General features: G+C 34.7%; 3 protein-coding genes across 3 annotated transcripts; 1 reads left to right on the top strand and 2 right to left on the bottom strand.

Moving 5' to 3' along the window:
- Window positions 1-81: 81 nt before the first annotated feature.
- Window positions 82-754, bottom strand: LOC104760656 (uncharacterized). Its single transcript, XM_010483615.2, has one exon. It carries the CDS (start codon window positions 752-754, stop codon window positions 92-94), a length of 663 nt encoding a protein of 220 aa, XP_010481917.2. The 3' UTR covers window positions 82-91.
- Window positions 755-5,018: 4,264 nt separating this feature from the next.
- On the bottom strand, window positions 5,019-8,032 carry LOC104760655 (26S proteasome regulatory subunit 10B homolog A). The gene is made up of 10 exons (XM_010483614.3): window positions 7,611-8,032; window positions 7,211-7,330; window positions 6,940-7,076; window positions 6,682-6,843; window positions 6,448-6,534; window positions 6,277-6,363; window positions 6,047-6,184; window positions 5,622-5,813; window positions 5,428-5,526; window positions 5,019-5,339 (listed from the first exon to the last, which is right to left on the bottom strand). Exons 1-10 carry the CDS (start codon window positions 7,711-7,713, stop codon window positions 5,265-5,267), a joined length of 1,200 nt encoding a protein of 399 aa, XP_010481916.1. The 5' UTR covers window positions 7,714-8,032; the 3' UTR covers window positions 5,019-5,264.
- A 1,296-nt stretch (window positions 8,033-9,328) lies between these two features.
- Window positions 9,329-10,432, top strand: LOC104760654 (large ribosomal subunit protein eL14y). The gene is made up of 5 exons (XM_010483613.3): window positions 9,329-9,451; window positions 9,554-9,655; window positions 9,799-9,928; window positions 10,008-10,120; window positions 10,206-10,432. Exons 1-5 carry the CDS (start codon window positions 9,449-9,451, stop codon window positions 10,260-10,262), a joined length of 405 nt encoding a protein of 134 aa, XP_010481915.1. The 5' UTR covers window positions 9,329-9,448; the 3' UTR covers window positions 10,263-10,432.
- Window positions 10,433-18,925: the final 8,493 nt, after the last annotated feature.

The raw sequence follows: 18,925 nt of genomic DNA, 5'->3' as shown, positions 1-18,925 counted from the left end.
ACACTGTACATAAGTCGTACATTACATTAAAAACATACGTCTCCATCTATATATATAACGTTACAGCTTTTTTATTCAAGCATTTGATAGTTTATGGGCCTTCATTAGGCCCAACATGAACAATCACTTGATCATGCTCTAGCTCAATACCATCATGAAGAACCATTCCTTGTTGTACCTCAATACCATCGAATGGAACATGATGAGGTGAAATGCAACCTCGTGACTCTTGGTTTAGCCGAACATCGTCGTGAAGAATCTGATTTTTTCCATCTGATGTGCTATGAAGAGGTCTAATAGGAGGATCTTGTCTCTCTTGATCTGGTCCAAGAACACGATAGGCTTCTTGTGGGACGAGTTCGAGCCCCGCGGAGAAAAGCGGAAGCAAGACTAGATAATGTCGATGAGAAAAGTACGAGACCGCGGAACCGATTACGTGGACAATGCATAACGTGAGTAGGTATGCGTTTAGTGTGTGCCAATAGAGGCTCCCATCTTTTGTGTAAAGCCAAAACATTCGGCCGTATCTTCCTATTTTCACTTCTTCTTCGATCAGGTTTTGGATTAGGTCGAGCAAAGTGAAGATTAACGTGTCGCAAGCGCATACGATTCCGAATATTTTGGCTAGATCTTTCTCCTTGTCGAGTAACTCTAAGACAAAGCAAAGAAACTCAACGAGGAATGCAATAGCCGAATGTGGTCGAAGACTTTGCCTAAAAACCACGAGTTTTATGACTGGTGTTAGCATCGCCATTTTTAGAATATACGATGATGATGTGAAGGTGAACTTTGTACGTGGTTGTATATATAGTGACATGAAGAGATGATTAATAAATGATCAAGGAGAGAAAAGTCAAAAGTTAAACTCGGAAATTTCCGCGCTAATCATAATGATCTTCACCTTTTTCATTGCATAGGGAATCAAAGAAAACGTTTTTTAGTTGTATATTTTGTGTTTGAGATCATTTGCAAGTAAACTAGTGTATTAGATGAAATCTCTAATCATTTTAAGCGTAGGATACAATGAATCCCAGCTGTTTGGTGATTTACGACGTAGATGATTTCGGCATGTTAATTTTCTTTTGAAAAAGTTTTCCTAGCTAATTGAATCCTAATCATGTCAAGTTATTAACTTCAGCAAAAATTATTGGAGATTAAGATTAAATAGGTGGAAATGCTAAGTCTGTGTTACCTACATTACTTAAATAGTATTTTATGAGCAAATAGTTTACATAAATATATGATGTTTTTTAGAAGTTATTTTGTTTCATATGTTTTCAAGTTTATATGTCATTTTAGATTAATTTAATATTTTATAGTATTTATATTATGCGGTATTATTTACGATTGGTTGAACTTTTAAAAACTAGATACTTCTTTTTTATTTTTTGTCATCTGATTTTATATTATAACTGAACAGATTACAATCTGTTGAATACAAAAAAGTGAAAACATAGAAATCACCTAAACTAAGCCCAAACAAGAGGAGCATAAGCTCGCAAGTTACACACTTCCACAGACATAAGCCGGCAAGTAACACACTTCTAGAAACAAATATACAAAGACTAAACAACCTGGAAATAACAGGTTACTAAGGAATAAACAAAAACCAAAGAACTAAAACTGCCTTGGTGAACCAGAAAGAAACACACAAGCTTTCCCATAGAACCTGTAAACGCCGGAGAGTACCAATACGGAAGTGCCATAAACATAATCAGGGGCGGATCTACTTGAGAGGGTAGTAGGGCACGTGCCATACACAGATTAGATAAATTTAATAAATTTTTTAATCAAATAATATGTTTCTAGCTTAGTTGGTAGAAGGTGCCTCATGTTACACCAAGGATTCAAGGTTCGATGCCCCTAAAATGCCTCATTTTTGATAATTTTGTTAATGAAATAATTGTTATTTATATATTGTGCCTCATGTAAAAATAGGTCCTGGATCCGCCACTGAACATAATAGCACACCGTCGACAAACCATCATCAGCACCAGCAAGAAATAAAGGAAGCTCGAACGACATCAGAGAAACAAAAGCCACAACCATTTAGCCACACAAAACCAGTCAGAAGAAGGCGGGCCAAACTAGGGACAAAGAAGAAACCTTGAGATTCAACCTCAGACAAGCCAAAGAGGACTAACAGCTCTTACACTCGTTGACCCAGCATTAACCATCTACAGAATCAAAATTGGTGACCTCCTCGCAAGAGAACAGTTGAAAGACAATTCCACTACTATGCCTAAAACCCAAAACCACAACTCAAAAAAGCCGCCAAAGAGAGCTAGTAGATGGCTAGCAACAAAATACCATCCGGTTGACAAGCAGAATGAACGAAACCTAGCATGTAGCCCAAAAAAAAGACTAGCCAGGAGACCTAATAAAGCAGAAGAACTAAGGATTGAGTATCAACCAACAGAGAAGGCAAGTTTGAGAGAAGACCCAAACCATAACCTTCTCTTTGCAACCTGAAACCATCGGTTGAGGCCACACTAATACCAACAACACAGCTTTGTTGAGAAACCCACAATCCAAAGAAGAGAGAAACGATAGAAATAACATACCAGACCAGGAACGACTCCTTCAAACCACCAGCCACCAGAGAACCACCAGAACCGAGCCAAAACCTAGACTAACCCGTTAACAAACAGATCCGTCTCTACCACAACCAAATCTCATTGTTGATGGCTTTCCCTTCTTCAGTCGATCTATGCTTCAAAGGGGACTTTGACAACAGAACCGCAACAACACCAAAAACAACAAATCTAAACCATAGAAAACGCAAACTACGAAGCAAGATAAAGAACTAACACCCTCCCACAGCTCCGGCATGGAGCTCGGCACCCGGAGAGGGCCAAACGGAATAAATTGTTTTTACTCGGCGGCGGCTGCTTGGGAGAGAAATTAGGTTTTTTAGAAAGAAGGAAGTGAAATTAGATACTTCATAATATGTGTGCTTTTAGATACCATATTAACACTTTAAGATTGTAAAAGTGATTTCTCATTAAACTGTAAAGAGTGTTTACAATAGCTTATATACAAGTGTAGAATTAAGTAAAAGGAAGCTTAAATTAACATCCACTATACAACATTATATTATGTTAATATACCCTTCTCAAGCTGAAGCTTCCAAGAGGCTTAAAACTGATAACCTGTTGAGTATGGAGTAAAATGGTGTTGGCTGAAACGGTTTTGTAAGAATGTCAGCCAGCTGGTTCTCTGTGGAGACATGTAAAACTTTGAGAAAGCCCTTCTTAACCTGATCACGAGTTGTATGACAATCAATCGCAATGTGTTTCGACCATTCATGAAAGACCAGGTTATTAGCAATATGCATTGCCGATTTATTGTCACATTAGAGTTTAGTAGATGTGTCCACCGTTATGTGAAGATCTTTCAACATTTGATTCAACCAAAGTAGCTCCCTTGTGGTGACGACCATGCTTCCGTGCTACTACTGCTCACAACATCTTGTTTCTTTGATTTCCATGAGATCAATGAAGTACCAAGAAAGACGCACATACCAGTAATAGATTGTCTACTCTCCAAGCACGTTTCCCAGTCAGCATTAGAGAAGCCATTAAAAACAAATATCAGTATGTTCAGAATAAAACAATCCTTGAATAAGGTTGTTCTCCAGGTACTTCAATATACATAGATCTGCTTTATAGTGCACGGCGATTGGGCATGACAAGTATTGGCTCAAATGATTCACAACAAAGGTGATATCTGGTCTCATAATACACAAATACAACAAACAACCAATAATTTCCCCATAAGGTTTGCCATGATAGAGTAACGTACCTGAATCTTTAGTCAAACTCTTCTTGTAATCCATAGGAGTAGATTTTTGTTTGCAACCAAGTAAACCAAAGTCATCCAGTAGATCCAAGCAATACTTCCTTTGATAAACAGAGATGTCTTCTGAATTTCTATTAATCTCCAAGCCTAAAAAGAAACAAGCAGTACCAAGATCCTTAGTCTTGAATTCTTGGCAAGAGTCACCTTGATACTCGCAACTGCTTCATCATTGTTGCTAACAATCAGTATGTCATCAACATAAACCAATATTGTTGTATGAGAGGTGCTTGTTTCTTTAACAAACAGTGTGTTATCAGCAGGAGATTGTTCAAAATCCTCATCAAGAAGCGCTTGAGATAAACATTTATCCATTGCCGTGAAACCTGATTCAAACCATAAATCAATTTGTGAAGCGTATAGACCGGATTTGGTGGTAAAACTCCAGAAGTCGGTGTATAATCTTGAGGTAAATTCATGTAGATCTCTTCTTCTAAGTCACTATGCAGAAATGCATTATTAACATTCATTTGAGTTAAGCTCCAACCCTTCTTGGCGGTAACACTAATTCAAGCTTAACACTAGCAAGTTTAGCAACATGTGAGAATGTATCAACATAGTCTACACCGTCCTGTTGAGTATAGCCTTTCGTAACAAGACGTGCTTTATACCTCTCTATTGAGCCATCTGAATTATACTTAATCCTATAAACCCATTTGCAGCCAACAACGTTCTAACCCGGTGGCAATGAAACAACAGAAAAAGTCCGTGTAAGCTCCATAGCACCCATTTCCACATCCATAACTTTAGTCCATATCAAAGATAGTATAGCTGGTTAGAAATTTTTTGGTTAAAGCATATATTTGAAATACATAGGGAGTAATTTTTATTGGTGAAAAAAGAATCATTTTTATAAGCACCTTTTCTATCTCATATAAAAAATCATTCAAAAGCATCTTGTTGTAGAACTTTCAGGCTTTTCACAAGAAAAAACTAAACTCTAATCCATCTTAGAAACTATTTTCATAATTTTCTAAGAAATATGAAAAATGGACAAAACAGTACACTGTAATTTCTTAACATACACTTTGAGATGCTCGGATATTTTGTGTTTTAGATCGGTCGATGTACATGGTTTGATATTTAGTAGATTTTAGTCTCTTTTACATTACATCTTTAACTGCAAGAATTGGTTCAGTTGATGTTTGTAACTCGTTTGGTTTAAGACTAAATTGATGTTTAGTCACCAAGTCCAAGACGCAAGCATATAATGGCCACAAAAGAGGCAAATGCTTGTTCGAAGCACTAAATTACTAAAACCAGTAACTAAGACCACACACTCCACAACAAGCTTTGCTCCTCAAGAAGTAAAACAAACAAGTTTCACATTGACAATAATAATAATAAGAAACTGCCATTGCAATGTCCTTTCTTCATCTCCAAAGCACAAGAAAGAGTGTGTACTCTCATTCTTTTCCAAAATCAGCGTTATAGTGCGAACTCGACTCGAGTTTCTTGGCCTCACTGAGCTTCCTTACAGCCTATAAAAATTGATTCGTTTTCCATATCAAACCAAGATTACAAAATGATTTAACCAATACTCAATACATTATATATTTCTACACATACCTTCATGAAATCTTCATGGATCACATAGTCCCGCTCTGCTCGGATGGCAAACATTCCGGCTTCCGTGCATATGTTACGGAGATCAGCACCATTGAAACCCTATTGGACCAATTAAACGTTTAGTGAGAAACTCACTCAAGGGAAGCAACACTCACAAACCCATCAAGTATTTGTAAGAAGAAAAAAAAACTAACCTCAGCAAGTTTGACAATAGCCTCGTAATCAATTTCACCATGTTTGGCGATTCCAGCTGCATGGATCTTGAGAATATCCATTCTTGATTGCTCATTTGGCAAAGGAATCTCAATCTTTCTGTCTAACCTACCCGGACGGAGAAGCGCAGGATCAAGCACATCTGGCCTGTTTGTGGCCATTATCATTTTCACCTAATACATATTCAAAAACACATTCATTCACACATCACACTCACAGAAACAGAATAGCAATGATGGTGGCTTTTAGTGTATAAGCAATTGTGTGAGACAGAAGCTAGAATGAGACACAATTCCATCAAGATATCCAACAATTTCAAGACAAGCACTATAACATCACAACGCAATCTTATGCACATGGACACCAGCTTTGAACTAGATATAAGTTGTCAAACAGAGAGCAATACCTTTCCGAGGTTGTCAAACCCATCAAGCTGATTGAGTAACTCCATTAGTGTTCTCTGAATTTCACGATCAGCACTAGTTCCCTCACTAAAACGACGCCCACCAATAGCATCGATTTCATCCATGAAAATGATACAAGGCTAGCCGACAGAAAAAGTTTATAATAAAGTCAAGAATGTGATACAATATCTGAAGAAGAATTTACACAACCATTATAAGCAAGATTTTTTACCTGGTGTTCACGGGCATAGTTAAACATCTCCCGAATCAGCCTAGCACTTTCTCCAATGTATTTGTCTATGATTGCACTAGATACAACCTAACAAGAGGAAACAGATTCGATCAAACCTCAGAATATGCCATAACGTAAAAATTTCAAAAACAAAGTAGCTGAGAATTAAACCTTCAAGAAGTTGGCATCAATATTGCTCGCTATGGCCCTAGCTAGTAGAGTTTTTCCAGTACCTGGAGGTCCATAAAGAAGGACACCCTGCATTGATATGAAGAAAAATTATAAAACCACATCATTAATCAGCTAAATCATACTGGCTATTATAAGATGATTAAGTCTAAATAAGCACAGCCTTGAAAATTTTGAGCAAAAAAAGCAAGGATCAATGGTATACGCAATAATTACCTTTGGAGGTTTGATTCCTACTCTGAGGAAAAGTTCAGGATTCATGAGAGGTAGCTCAATAGATTCCCTGAGTTCTCTGATCTGATCACCTAACCCACCTACGGCAGAGTAGCTAATGTTGCCAGGGTCTTCGTGAAGCATGTTATACACAACAGGATCAACCTACAATCAAAAGAAAAACCACATGATTATCAAGAGGAATACACTTACAAGGGTCTAACTATAACAGAACCAAACACATGTCCAAAAAAAACTTACTTCTCGGGGAAGGGCTCGCATTATTGTTAGTGTAGTCATATCGAGAACAACTCGAGTTCCCGAGGTTAGTTTTTCCTTATCAACTTTGCTTCGGCAACCCACCACATAACGAGGACCACTGCTCGCTTTCACAATCACTAAAACAAAAAACAAAAAAAAACAAGCAAGATTTTAAGCTTCAGACACCAGAAAAGTTGACTGTAGTGCAAGTAGAAGACCCAATGAGCAACAATCTCATAGAAGCATAAAGGGGGATTAAGAAGAAAATTACATCTTTCACTATCCAGAGGTCGAAGCACTTCTCCAATAATCTGGCCAACACTTTGAAGAGACTTGAGATCATCCTCAGTTTTGTTGAACTCCTTTTTAGCTCCTCTTAAATTCTCCCTAGCTACACGAACACACAACAAAACTTAGTCTTCTTCTCACAACCCATTCACTTATAACAAACTCGATTCATATGCTCATAATAGGAAACTCCATAGAACAGATAGTGAAACGAAAAAAAATCAAAACTTCAGATCTTTTCACCAATCGATTTCACTAATCGGAACCAGAAAAGGGGAATACTTTAAGCAATTGAGAGAAAACCCTAGATTCAAGTAATTCAAAGGCAAGTAGAGATACGAAAACAGAGCAATCTCGGTAAATTCTCAAAGTGGAAATCGAACCTGTTCGAACACGGGATTCGAGTTCCTTATGTTGGAGGAGCTTTTTCCGGTAATCGGAGACAGCCGCGGTACGGCGTCTAGCAGATTCGTCAACGTCGGCCATGGTCTCTCTGAATCCTTCTTCTACTTCTGCTTCTTCTACAGAGAGATCTCAGATTTTTTTTTTCTGAAAAGCGAAGAAGCAAACAAATCTCTTCCTCCGAACAAAATTTTCTAACTTTTCTTGAGCAATGGGTTTAGTCTCCCTACAAATTAGACTAAAATACCGAATCGAAAACGCTGTCGTTTTAACCTGAGATTTTTATTACTTTTTTTATTTTATCTTTTTTTGATTTTGGGGTTTATATCTTTTCCTCTTTGAACATTTAGTTTCAATATATTATTAGATGGAAGAAGAAGAAACAATGTGATCCTAATCCTACAATGACTTGGAACATACAAAATAAATTATATACTATGAAGAAAATTGAAAAGCTTTTTTGGCTAATTACTTATTGAAAATTCGAAACTAAAAATTTAAAAGCATTTGTTTAGTTAAAAAATAATCATGATTTTTATTTAACTAAACAATAAAGTGACAAAAAAAAAAAAAGAATAGTATTTATCCAAGCAGCAACTGCCCAGAGTCTGCTTGGAACCAATCGATTTCTGGGTCGGAGTCGGTCTCTCCTACCTGCGAGCTTATTATTTATAATAATATTTATTAAGCTAAGTAATATAAATGATAACAAGTCATTGTCTTTTCATGATTTCTTTAAGGATCAATATCAATATCTTCTAATTCTTTTTTTATTGTTTCAAATGTATTTGTTTTGGTGAGATTAATGAATATTCCACTAATAATTTGCTAAATATTACATGTATATATATCACTAATCTAGTAAATAAATATTTTTTCAAGTTCAACATTACTACCTTGAAATCATACGTTTGTAACTTTTTATATTACCATAGATATTGTCTATAAATTAATTCTTTATCGAATTCCATCTAATATTCGACCTTTTATGCTCAAAACTCATTCAACAAAAACTATAAATTTGATGAGAATACGTCTTAGTGAGATAATGATACTTCTACCAATTACTTATACATGTATCTGCATCAGTAAACTGAATATTAGTAAAGAAATACATTTCACCAAGTTCAACATTATTATCTTGCGATGGTCATATGTTTGTATTCTTTTATATTACATTTTTTTTGGACTCAATTTATAAATTGGTGATCTATCATTTCGTATAATTGATTTAGCTACATGTGTTATCATTTACTTATAGAAATTTATAATGAACAAGGAGATCACAAATCATAAGATATTCATTCCCAAGATAAATCTTCACAGATCTTGATCTAACAAATCATATACAAATCTAGTTATTTTAAAAATTATCAAATAAAATTCATAAATATATGAATCATGTAAAATATAAATAATACTAACAAAATTTAACATATATACTTTTGACTAAATATTTTTCTGTTTTTGTTAGAAGACTAAATTTATTTATTTTTCAAAATATATACAAATGTTATTGAATAATGTGTGGTTGGTTAAACCAAACAACAAAAAGAAAACGAACATATAAAAACGACACCATAATTCGAGTTGAACTTAGATTTTATTTTGGGCCATTTTGGTAGGTAATATTTGGGCCTTTAAAGTGTATCGTTCTTATAACTTTGGGCCTTTTGGATGTTTTAATGAAATTAGGGCTCTCAATCTCTAAAACGAGTTGGTATATATACACTAAAACCCTAGACGCTTCTCCTTTCAGCTGTCGCTCGTCTACTTTTACAATCGGAGCTTCGACCTTCCAATCCTACCGGCGGCGAAAATGGTGAGCTTCTTCAGCAATTTTTTTGGGGCGAGAATAGGCTTTAGATTTACTCAATCAAGTTATGAGAATGTAATATATTGAATGGTGGTGTGATTGTTTCAGGTTTTCAAGAGGTACGTTGAGATAGGGCGCGTCGCACTTGTGAACTACGGTGAAGATCATGGAAAGCTCGTCGTCATCGTCGACGTCGTTGACCAGAACAGAGTATGTTCCCCTCATCTATTCCAATCTCAGATTCCGCAATTTCTCTTTTGTTAGATTTAGGTGCAGAACTTGGTTAACTTAGGTGCTATGAGTGGTGTTGAAATGTGAATTGGAGTTGTGATTTATGGTTATTGTTAATTTAGGCTTTAGTGGATGCCCCTGATATGGAGAGGATCCAGATGAACTTCAAGAGGTTGTCTCTTACGGATATCGTGATTGACATTAACCGAGTGCCAAAGAAGAAGGCTTTGATTGAGGCAATGGAGAAGGCTGGTGAGAGTGTTGTGCAATGTTGGATTTTAGTTTCTTGATTGTTTCAATATGTTGTTAACCCTAAAAGAGTCTTTTGTAGATGTGAAGAACAAATGGGAGAATAGCTCATGGGGTAGGAAGCTTATCGTGCAGAAACGTAGGGCTAACCTCAATGATTTCGATAGGTTCAAGATTATGTTGGCCAAAATCAAGGTCAGTGTGTTGAGTTGTCATTGATAGTTTTGTGATCATTTGCGTTATGTTAAGTGTTAATGGCTTGTTTGTTTGTTATTTCCAGAAAGCTGGTGTTGTCAGGCAAGAGCTTGCTAAACTCAAGAAGGAGATCACTGCCTAGTCAAAAGATAATATTATCTGCAAATCTGTTTTTTGACTTTTGGATTCGGTAATTAGTGTTTTTTTGCAAGTCTCAAACATCATTATGTGCTCAAGTATCCCATGTTTTGAAACCTTGTTTGAAAGATTTATTTCTTGTTATTTTATCTTTTAAGTGACCAGTTTTTCTTATTGCCTCTTATGTTGGTTAGTTTTATTCTACTCACTCTGATATTGTGATGCCAGAGCTTTGCAATACTCGTTAACTTAAGCTCCTGATAATCAAATTTTATTCAAATTCACTTCATTATCTGCTCTTAACTATCTTTAGCCATTTACCCCTCCATGAGTCCCTCATGATGAGGGAACGCCTCTTGTCTTTTCCGGGGAATGGCCAGCAAACCACGTATCTCCGTCATGTTTACTTTAACCGTCTTTCCGTCCCACTGTAATTTTTTTTTGAACCGTCTCTTGTTCATGTTATTATTGGTAGTTGGCTAATAGTAGATTAGCTTGTAATTTTCCTTTGGAATGAAATCTTCACAACTAAACCATAAAACTATCTCTAGTTTCAAGTGATGTAATCTTATTGAGTAGCCATTTCAATGGACCGCATGAACAACGAGAAACTTTAGAATAAGATATCGGTGGTGTCTGATTGTGTAAATTTGACAAATTTAGTAGATTGTGTAACTTGTAAATTTAGTAATTTAGTAATGTACTAGATGCGGACCCGCACGTTCGTGCTGAATTATATTTGTAAATAACTTTTTTGATATAGTATTTATAATTAAAACATGACATTAAATCTCATTTAAAATGATAACTTAGGGGGAGGTATTGGTTTAGGATTTATAAAGAATTTTAATGACTTTAAAAGTTAGGTAAAATATGTTATTATTCAATCAAGACTTTTAAAAACTCTTTAAAAATTTGGTGTTATTAGTTGTGGATTTGTAAAAAGTTATCTAAAATCTTGATAAATCTAGTGTTATTGGATTAAGAGTTTTATAAAGTCATTAAAAGTTTTATGTTATTTAAGTAAAACAAAAGAATCTTGGATTGTTAATGAATTCAAATTTTATGTTATTGGTTTAGGATTTTATATCATTTCCTTCATAACAAAAGTCACGAAAACTCTTTCATCAAATAGAAAGATTTTACAAAATTAGAAAAAACAAATCATCAAGATTTTAAATAACTTCCTAAACAATCTCTTAGAATCCTTCATTTTTAACTTTCAATTTTCTATGATTTTAACAATCATCAAGAACATAAAGTCATTAAAATTCTTTCTAAATCCTAAACCAATACCTCCCCCTAATTGAGTATTTAGTCTGATTTTTGGTTTGGTTTTATTTATTAACGTTTGAATATTAAAAATAATATAGGTTTTACCTGTACATTAAAATCGAATTATCCAGCGATCGAATCGGTATCAAACTGAACTGGAGTAATAGTTGGTTAGATTTTTTTTATTAAACTCATGAAACCGATACATTTGATTGAGTATAAATCCGATACAACTGATTAAAACCCATTTAAGACAAATACAAATACTTAGGAACGGTCATAATTCCTTCCCGTTCTATCCCATTTTGTACTATATATATTCTCAAATTCTCGTCTCATACAGAATACATTATCAATATGGGACGTTCCAAGTATAAGATAAATTTTGTATTTCCGATTGAAAACGGGAAAGGACGGAACTAAAAATTCCCGAAATCCCATATATAGGAAACACAATATAATTCATAGTGTCATACGATATAATAAAATATTACAAAATTAGTTGACTTCTTTATTTTTGTTATTTTGTATGTGGTTCATCTATATTGTATTACATTTCATTCTTATTTTTTAACTATTTACTTATATGTAACTTTTTGAAAAACATTTTTATGATAGATAAATTTTTTTTTTAAAAACATGTTTTCTATAAAGAAAGATGATGTTTTTTTCTTATTAATTTTAAATGGTTTTATCGAAAAAAAAAACATAGAACTGTAAATGCAAAAGTTTAGCCACTTACTCCAATTGGTATCCTACTGGTTTAGTCTCGTCTGGTTTAGGGTTTAATCCAATGTACACACATGTACTCATTCTTCCGGTCTTCGTCAACATTGATTTGTTTTTTACCCTGGCAACCCTCAATCTTGTTTCTTTCTTTAGATCTTTGTCGACATTGGTTCGTTTTTTTTTAACACCAACCAACTTTCAGTATGGCCAAGTTAAGTGTGTATTATTGAAAAAAAAAAGTGTGTATTATTATTGTTTATGTGCTTCCTTCTCTTATGTATGAGACGTTAGACTTTTTTCTCTAACCTATGAGACGGTAGTTATGCAATTTTCATAATATGGTTGGTGAGTTTGCTTAAAAATTTTATCAGTGTAAATTTCATATGCATTTTTAGAGATTTGATGATTATAAATAAATTGATAAGCATTTCTGAAAGTTTTCAACGGTGGATAAGCAATAAATGAAATATTGCAAAACGATTTCAGTAAAATGGATGGAAGCAACAATTATATCAAGGTCTGCTGTTATATTCTTCTACAAAAACATGTTAAAAAAATCAAGTATGCTTAGAAAAACAAAAGGTAATTATAGTAAGATAACATATGAGAGTTCTTTAGCTCATGAAAATTTTATGAACATAAGGATAAGTGCATTAGACCAAAGTTTTCTATGGATTCACTTCTGTTATTTGCCTCTTGAAACAGATGTTTGGGCTTTTTCACACAAGCATGGATCATTGTAAGAAGTTATGTGATTGCTGTTTTCCTAAAATTACATCGAAAATTTGAAAAACATATAGTCTTATTTGCTAAGACTTTCATTAGTCTCTCTGGACTTGACAATGTATGTGTGCATAGCATGTATGCAAGATCTTCACTTTTATACACCTCAATTATTATTATTTTTTTTTTGTCAAAACACTTCAATTGTATGTCGACCATCTTCTACGCACCTCACTTTTATACCTACCGTCTCATAGGTTAGAGAAGGAAAGTCTTCCGTCTCATACGTAAGAGACGGAAGCACACAAACAATAATCCGTGTTAGTTTTGTGGTCAGAGCTTTTGAAACATTAATCAAAGAAACAAATATGTGTTTGCGCTTTATATTAGAACATTTAATTGAAGGATATTCTACCGTATCGAACACAACCTAGAAAATCAAAAGTAACAAAAACATAGAATATGATAATATTTTACATTAAAACAAAAAAAAATTGCAAGATAGAGAAAATTCCCACGCATGTGCGTCATATATGACATACTCTTGCAAGTCATAGACGACTAAATTTAAATAACTGCTGGGGAAAAAAACATTTATAGTCTTGTATTCCGAACTATCTCACATTCTCACTACTAACCTGAAATTAGGACAACCATAGAGCAGAGTGACTATGAATGGGCAAATAAACTATCATATCCAAAGTAAACAGTGACTTACCTTATTCCCAACTTTTATTACTTGAAACACCTCTTGGATAAAGACATCCAACTTTTTTTTCTTATATATGAAAGATGATCTTTAGTACTTGTGACTTTAGAGACTGCTAAATAGAGTTTTTAAATAATAATTAAGAATATAAACAGTTTTTATCACTTTACACTATTTAGTCTTAGAACTTTAGAGTAGTAAGAAACCTCATTAGATTGCAACAGCTCAATGATGGTTTTGTGGAGGCAGAAGAAAGTAGTCATGTATAATTAAGGAGAACCAAATATTCTTTCAAGAATATGTTAGAGCAAGACGGTCTTTTGGTAAGACATAAATAGTTGAAGTACAAATTAGAAAACTTGTAGAACTTCAAAACATGGATTTAAAAACAAAAATATAAAAATAGCTCATCTATATTGTATTCATATAGACTTGCAATTGGTTTACTTGTCTTTTTTAAGATTATCTGCACAACACATCAAATGTTTAGTACACTCACAACAAAAAACGTGAAATTTCATATAACAAAAAAAAGAGAAATTAAATAGAGTATGATTAAATAACATTTTCGGATAAGATACTTAAGAATTTTTTTTATTGAAGTAATAGGTGGTTTGGTTTGTGAATCAAGAATGATAAGAATAGTACTTATTTATAAGGAGGATAAGTGAGCAAACACAAATTTAGCAATAAATGTTGTTAACGCCGAATTAGGCAATAGATTAGATTTTCTGTTTTTATAGATTTTAAGGTTCATATATAGATTTTGTTTGTTAGAAAGATTCGCATTTAGTATAGATTTGGAGAAAAAAATCAAATTCGAATCGCGTTAATCACGACTTGGAGAAAAAATGCAAGTTCGAATTATAAGTTGAATTGTAGTAGCTGTGTCAAGTTCGATATGTTATTTACTGTCATTTTAAATGCTAATATCATATTAGTTAATATTCAGCAAGATTCGGAATTTCACTATTATGGTACCTTACTAAATACTCCCTCCGTTTTTTTACTTGTCGTTCGAGAGCTTTGCACACAAATTAAGAAAATAAATCAATGATCTATTATACCACTTATTTAATACATTTTCTAATTTTTTATTGGTCAAAACATTAAAATAGTTGGAATAAAATTGGTATTTTTACCAAACATATGCATTGGAAACCTAAAATGACAAGTATTGGAAAACAAAATTTTTACTCTACAATGACAACTAAAAGAAACCAGAGGGAGTATATATATGTTAACGTTTATCTTCCTGTTTAAATGTAAAAATGGTAATCGAATATATTGTCGTTAATATTCAGCACGATTTTTATGGTATCTTATAATTCTAATCGAATATAATTATTGTTTTTTTAGTTTCGATAATGTGATAGCAAATGGAAAAGCAACACAAGTCATTATTCCTGATCCGCGTGTCTTAATCAAGATCCGAACGAATCAAAATCCGACCCAACATAAGATCTGCATCTTATGCTTTGTAAACGGGTTACTATGTTTTTAAATCTGTTTGGATACACCCTTTATAATAGGGGCATTATATGGAATTCTGTTTTTTTTTTTTTTTTTTTATGCCTAAGTGTGCTCCCCTATTAATAGTATAGATGTGTATTTTGTAGACAGTGCCTTTGATATTGTTCATTGAGTATATTACAGAACTGATTCATCAAATTTTCAAAAGCTTGAAAATGTATGTATATTTCAAGAATTATTTTTCGAGTCTTCCAAAAGTACGTGTTATTTAAAAACTTGAAAACTGAGTTAATATATATTATTATTTTTGAAATACATTTTGTGTTATGTCCTTGAAGTTTTGGTTATTTAATTTATTTTATTTACAACATTAACCCTTAAAAAATTTCCAAAACTAACATTACTACAAATTTTGTTTCCTAAATATTTTACATTTCATTCCAACTAAATATATAACAGCAATCAATATGGAAATAGAAACTATCATATATTTAATTACACATTCTATTGTGTTTTGAAGATATTCTATATCTGAATCATTCGCAAACAAAGAAAACAACAATTTGATTCTCATTTTGTTTTCCAAAACCTGTGAGATTTGATTATTAACGTAAGAAAAACTTCGATTAACATTTAATTAAATATTATAATTAACATATATAAACTTAAATAAATTTTTTAATTATTACGAATATGTAAAACTAAAAAGTTTAAAATACTATATAATGTGGTTATATAGTAGATGAGTTATAAAGATGACATGTTGGAATTAATAAAATATTATTATATTTGTGTTAATACGGGTTAAATCCTCATTTAATTATTTATCAACACTACTAATATTAAAATATTTGACATAAAATCAAGTTAATTTAAATAAGATTGTGTAAAATGATTAAATCATTAGGAAAAATATGACTTAATCACAGCATATAAATTACTTATTATGTATTTTTTTTTAACTCTGATTTGATTATAACGAAAGAGAGGTAGTTCAAGTACAAAAACATCAATGCCAACCATTGAGCAAAGAAGAAAACAGAGCAAAAAAATAGTAGAAACTGTGCCTATGCCTCACCGTTCTTGATCTATCTGATGTTATAGCCAAGCAGGTCCCCCTAAGGCAAGGTAGGATTGAAGACGACCCTCTCGTGTGACACTAGATGCAATCGCCCTAGCCAAAAAATTGGATTTCGGTGAAGAAAGCTTGATAGTAGGCTCCCCTGTCACCCGTATTACACTAATGATTTTGTCTATATCCAAACGATATTTTGGCCATTTATCCGGACATTCTAAGGCCATCACCACCGCATGACAGTCAGTCCAAACTTCACAAGACGTATAGTGAAGTGTAATAAGGCTTTGTAGACACCACATAAGGCAGCTAAGCTCAGCGGAGATCCTGTTACTTCGCGGCAGGAATGCATCCCTTGCATGAAACAGAACCTCTCCAGTATGATCTCTGAGTATCCAAGCGCCACCACAATACCAAGATTCCTTGCCCCACGCTGCATGAATGTTGCATTTAAGTTTGCCAGGAGGGGGTCGGATTCAGCGGTGAACGTGTTGTACATGTCGATTAGCGTCTCTATTGGTAGCCTGGGATATTAGCGTCTGTTGTTTCAACCACTCCTCTGCCTCCTCAATCGCCAAAGCCACAATGACATGAGAGTCTTGATCCCGTTGTGTGAAGACAACATCATTATGAGCCTTCCAAATCCCCCATAAGATCCAAGGAATTGCTTGCCTAGTACCCTCAGCAATTTCTGCTTGTTTCATAAAGTTTAAGATCAGAGAAACATTGTCCACAACCGAGTTTGAGAAGCCTTGTGCCGGAGTGGGAAGACCAGTTGCAGACCAGACTCCACGCGCCAGAGGACAACTAAATAACACATGAGTGATTGTCTCATCCTCAACGTGACATACCAGACAGAGAGGGCTAATAGATAGTCCATGGCTGCTCATACACTCTGCTACCGCCAAAGCTTGTGACAAAGCTCTGCAAAGGAACAACCGGATTTTAGGCTCAATTGCAGTCTCCAAAACCCAAATTTTAACCTTGTTAACGCGAATCATATCTGTAGATATAGGATTCAAAATGTCACTCTCCTGAGATAACAACCAGTTCCCACTTTTGACTGTATATTGGCCATTTTGAGTGAAAGCCCAAACATATCGGTCATGTAGGTGTTGTGCTGGAGGAAATGACCTAAACCTAGGTATCTCACAAGGAGGGAACAGATCATGGAGGGTTTGTGGATTCCACCCCCCATCGTCCTGAATGAGAGTCGAGACATTGAGATTTAAGTCAATCGTTAGTTCCTTGTTGAACGGTCTTCTCGGCCTATCATCAAACACCCATTTGTCGAGCCACACCCTAGTATCCTGACCATTTCCAATGGACTTCATGACACCTTTTTCTAGTAACTCACGTCCAAACATTATACTCCGCCAAGCATACGACGGCTTGTACCCGATTCTAGCCTCAAAGAAGGGGACATTCTCAAAATATTTAGCCTTATAAACACGAGTCACCAAAGAGTTAGGAGAGTCTAGGAGTCTCCATCCTTGTTTGGCTAGCAAGCCTGGTTAAAGCGACCAATGTCTCGAAAGCCTAAAACTCCACGTTCCTTCGATTGACAAACTTTATCCCTAGACACCCAATGCATCTTATGTTTGTCTGCACTTGCATTCCACCAAAACTGACACATCGCACTTGTGAGTTGTCTGCACTGGTGCTTCGTTAAGCGAAAACATGACATAACATAGACTGGAAACGCCATAGCCACTGACTTAAGAAAAACTTCCTTACCTCTCAAGGAAAGCGTTTTCTCATACCACCCACTAAGTCGAGACTTTAGACTATCACTTATAAACTGCATAAAGTCTCGTTTTGAACCACTAAAGCATTCTGGCAGGCCCAAATATTTGCCTGTCCCACCCTCCTGCTCTATACCAGTGAACAGACTAAGCAAGTGACGCATATACGGATCCATCTTTTTTCCAAAAGTAATTGCGGACTTCTGAAAGTTGATCACTTGCCCTGAAGCATCCCCATATAGTTTAAGGCATTTCAGGAATTCAGAGCATTCTCGAAGATTAGCTTGACATAAGAACAAGCTATCATCAACAAATAGGAGGTGTTGGATCGATGGACAAGAAGAGGATAGTTTCATTCCTGTGAAACGACCTTCCACCTCTGCTCTGTTCATGATATGAACCAATGCCTCAGCACAGAGGATAAATAGAAATGGCGAGAGCGGATTCCCCTGCCGAATCCCATGCTCAAGTTTAATGTAGCCATATGATGCACCATTTAAAAGGACTGAGTAGGTAACTGAAGTTACACAACTTATGATCCATCGCACCCATTTCATGTGAAATCCCAACCAGATCAGTAATTCCTCAAGAAACTTCCAGTCTTGGACATATCAGTCTTGATCGCCATGAAGTCTTCATCACATTGTGGATTGGTTCGCAAGGCATGGGTCATCTCATGGGCTATAAGAATATTATCTGAAATCAATCGTCCTTAGACAAATGCGCCTTGAGTATCCGAGACAATCGTGGGAAGAAAACGCTTGAGTCGATTGCAAAGAACCTTGGAGACTATCTTGTATAACATCGAGCATAAACTAATTGGCCTCAAGTAAGTCATTTTCTCTGGAGCAGTCTTTTTTGGGATTAGACAAATCTGTGTGAAGTTCCATTCCGACTGGACGGAACCAGATTCAAAAAACTGTTGAACCTCCTCAATC

The sequence above is a fragment of the Camelina sativa genome, chromosome 18 (genome assembly GCF_030686135.1).
Source record: "Camelina sativa cultivar CO46 ecotype springtype chromosome 18, ASM3068613v1".
Classification (NCBI taxonomy): Eukaryota; Viridiplantae; Streptophyta; class Magnoliopsida; order Brassicales; family Brassicaceae; genus Camelina; species Camelina sativa.
This window is presented reverse-complemented; position numbering and strand designations above follow the sequence as displayed.

Bases quoted from the DNA above. Each gene is read 5' to 3' on its own strand.
- LOC104760656 (XM_010483615.2), bottom strand. From the start codon at position 754: ATGGCGATGCTAACACCAGTCATAAAACTCGTGGTTTTTAGGCAAAGT.
- LOC104760655 (XM_010483614.3), bottom strand. From the start codon at position 7,713: ATGGCCGACGTTGACGAATCTGCTAGACGCCGTACCGCGGCTGTCTCC. The intron at 7,331-7,610 runs GTTCGATTTCCA...GTGTTCGTGTAG, and splicing joins CGAATCCCGTGTTCGAACAG to CTAGGGAGAATTTAAGAGGA. The intron at 6,185-6,276 runs GTAAAAAATCTT...TCTGTCGGCTAG, and splicing joins ACTATGCCCGTGAACACCAG to CCTTGTATCATTTTCATGGA.
- LOC104760654 (XM_010483613.3), top strand. The intron at 9,656-9,798 runs GTATGTTCCCCT...TTGTTAATTTAG, and splicing joins ACGTCGTTGACCAGAACAGA to GCTTTAGTGGATGCCCCTGA. The intron at 10,121-10,205 runs GTCAGTGTGTTG...TGTTATTTCCAG, and splicing joins TTATGTTGGCCAAAATCAAG to AAAGCTGGTGTTGTCAGGCA.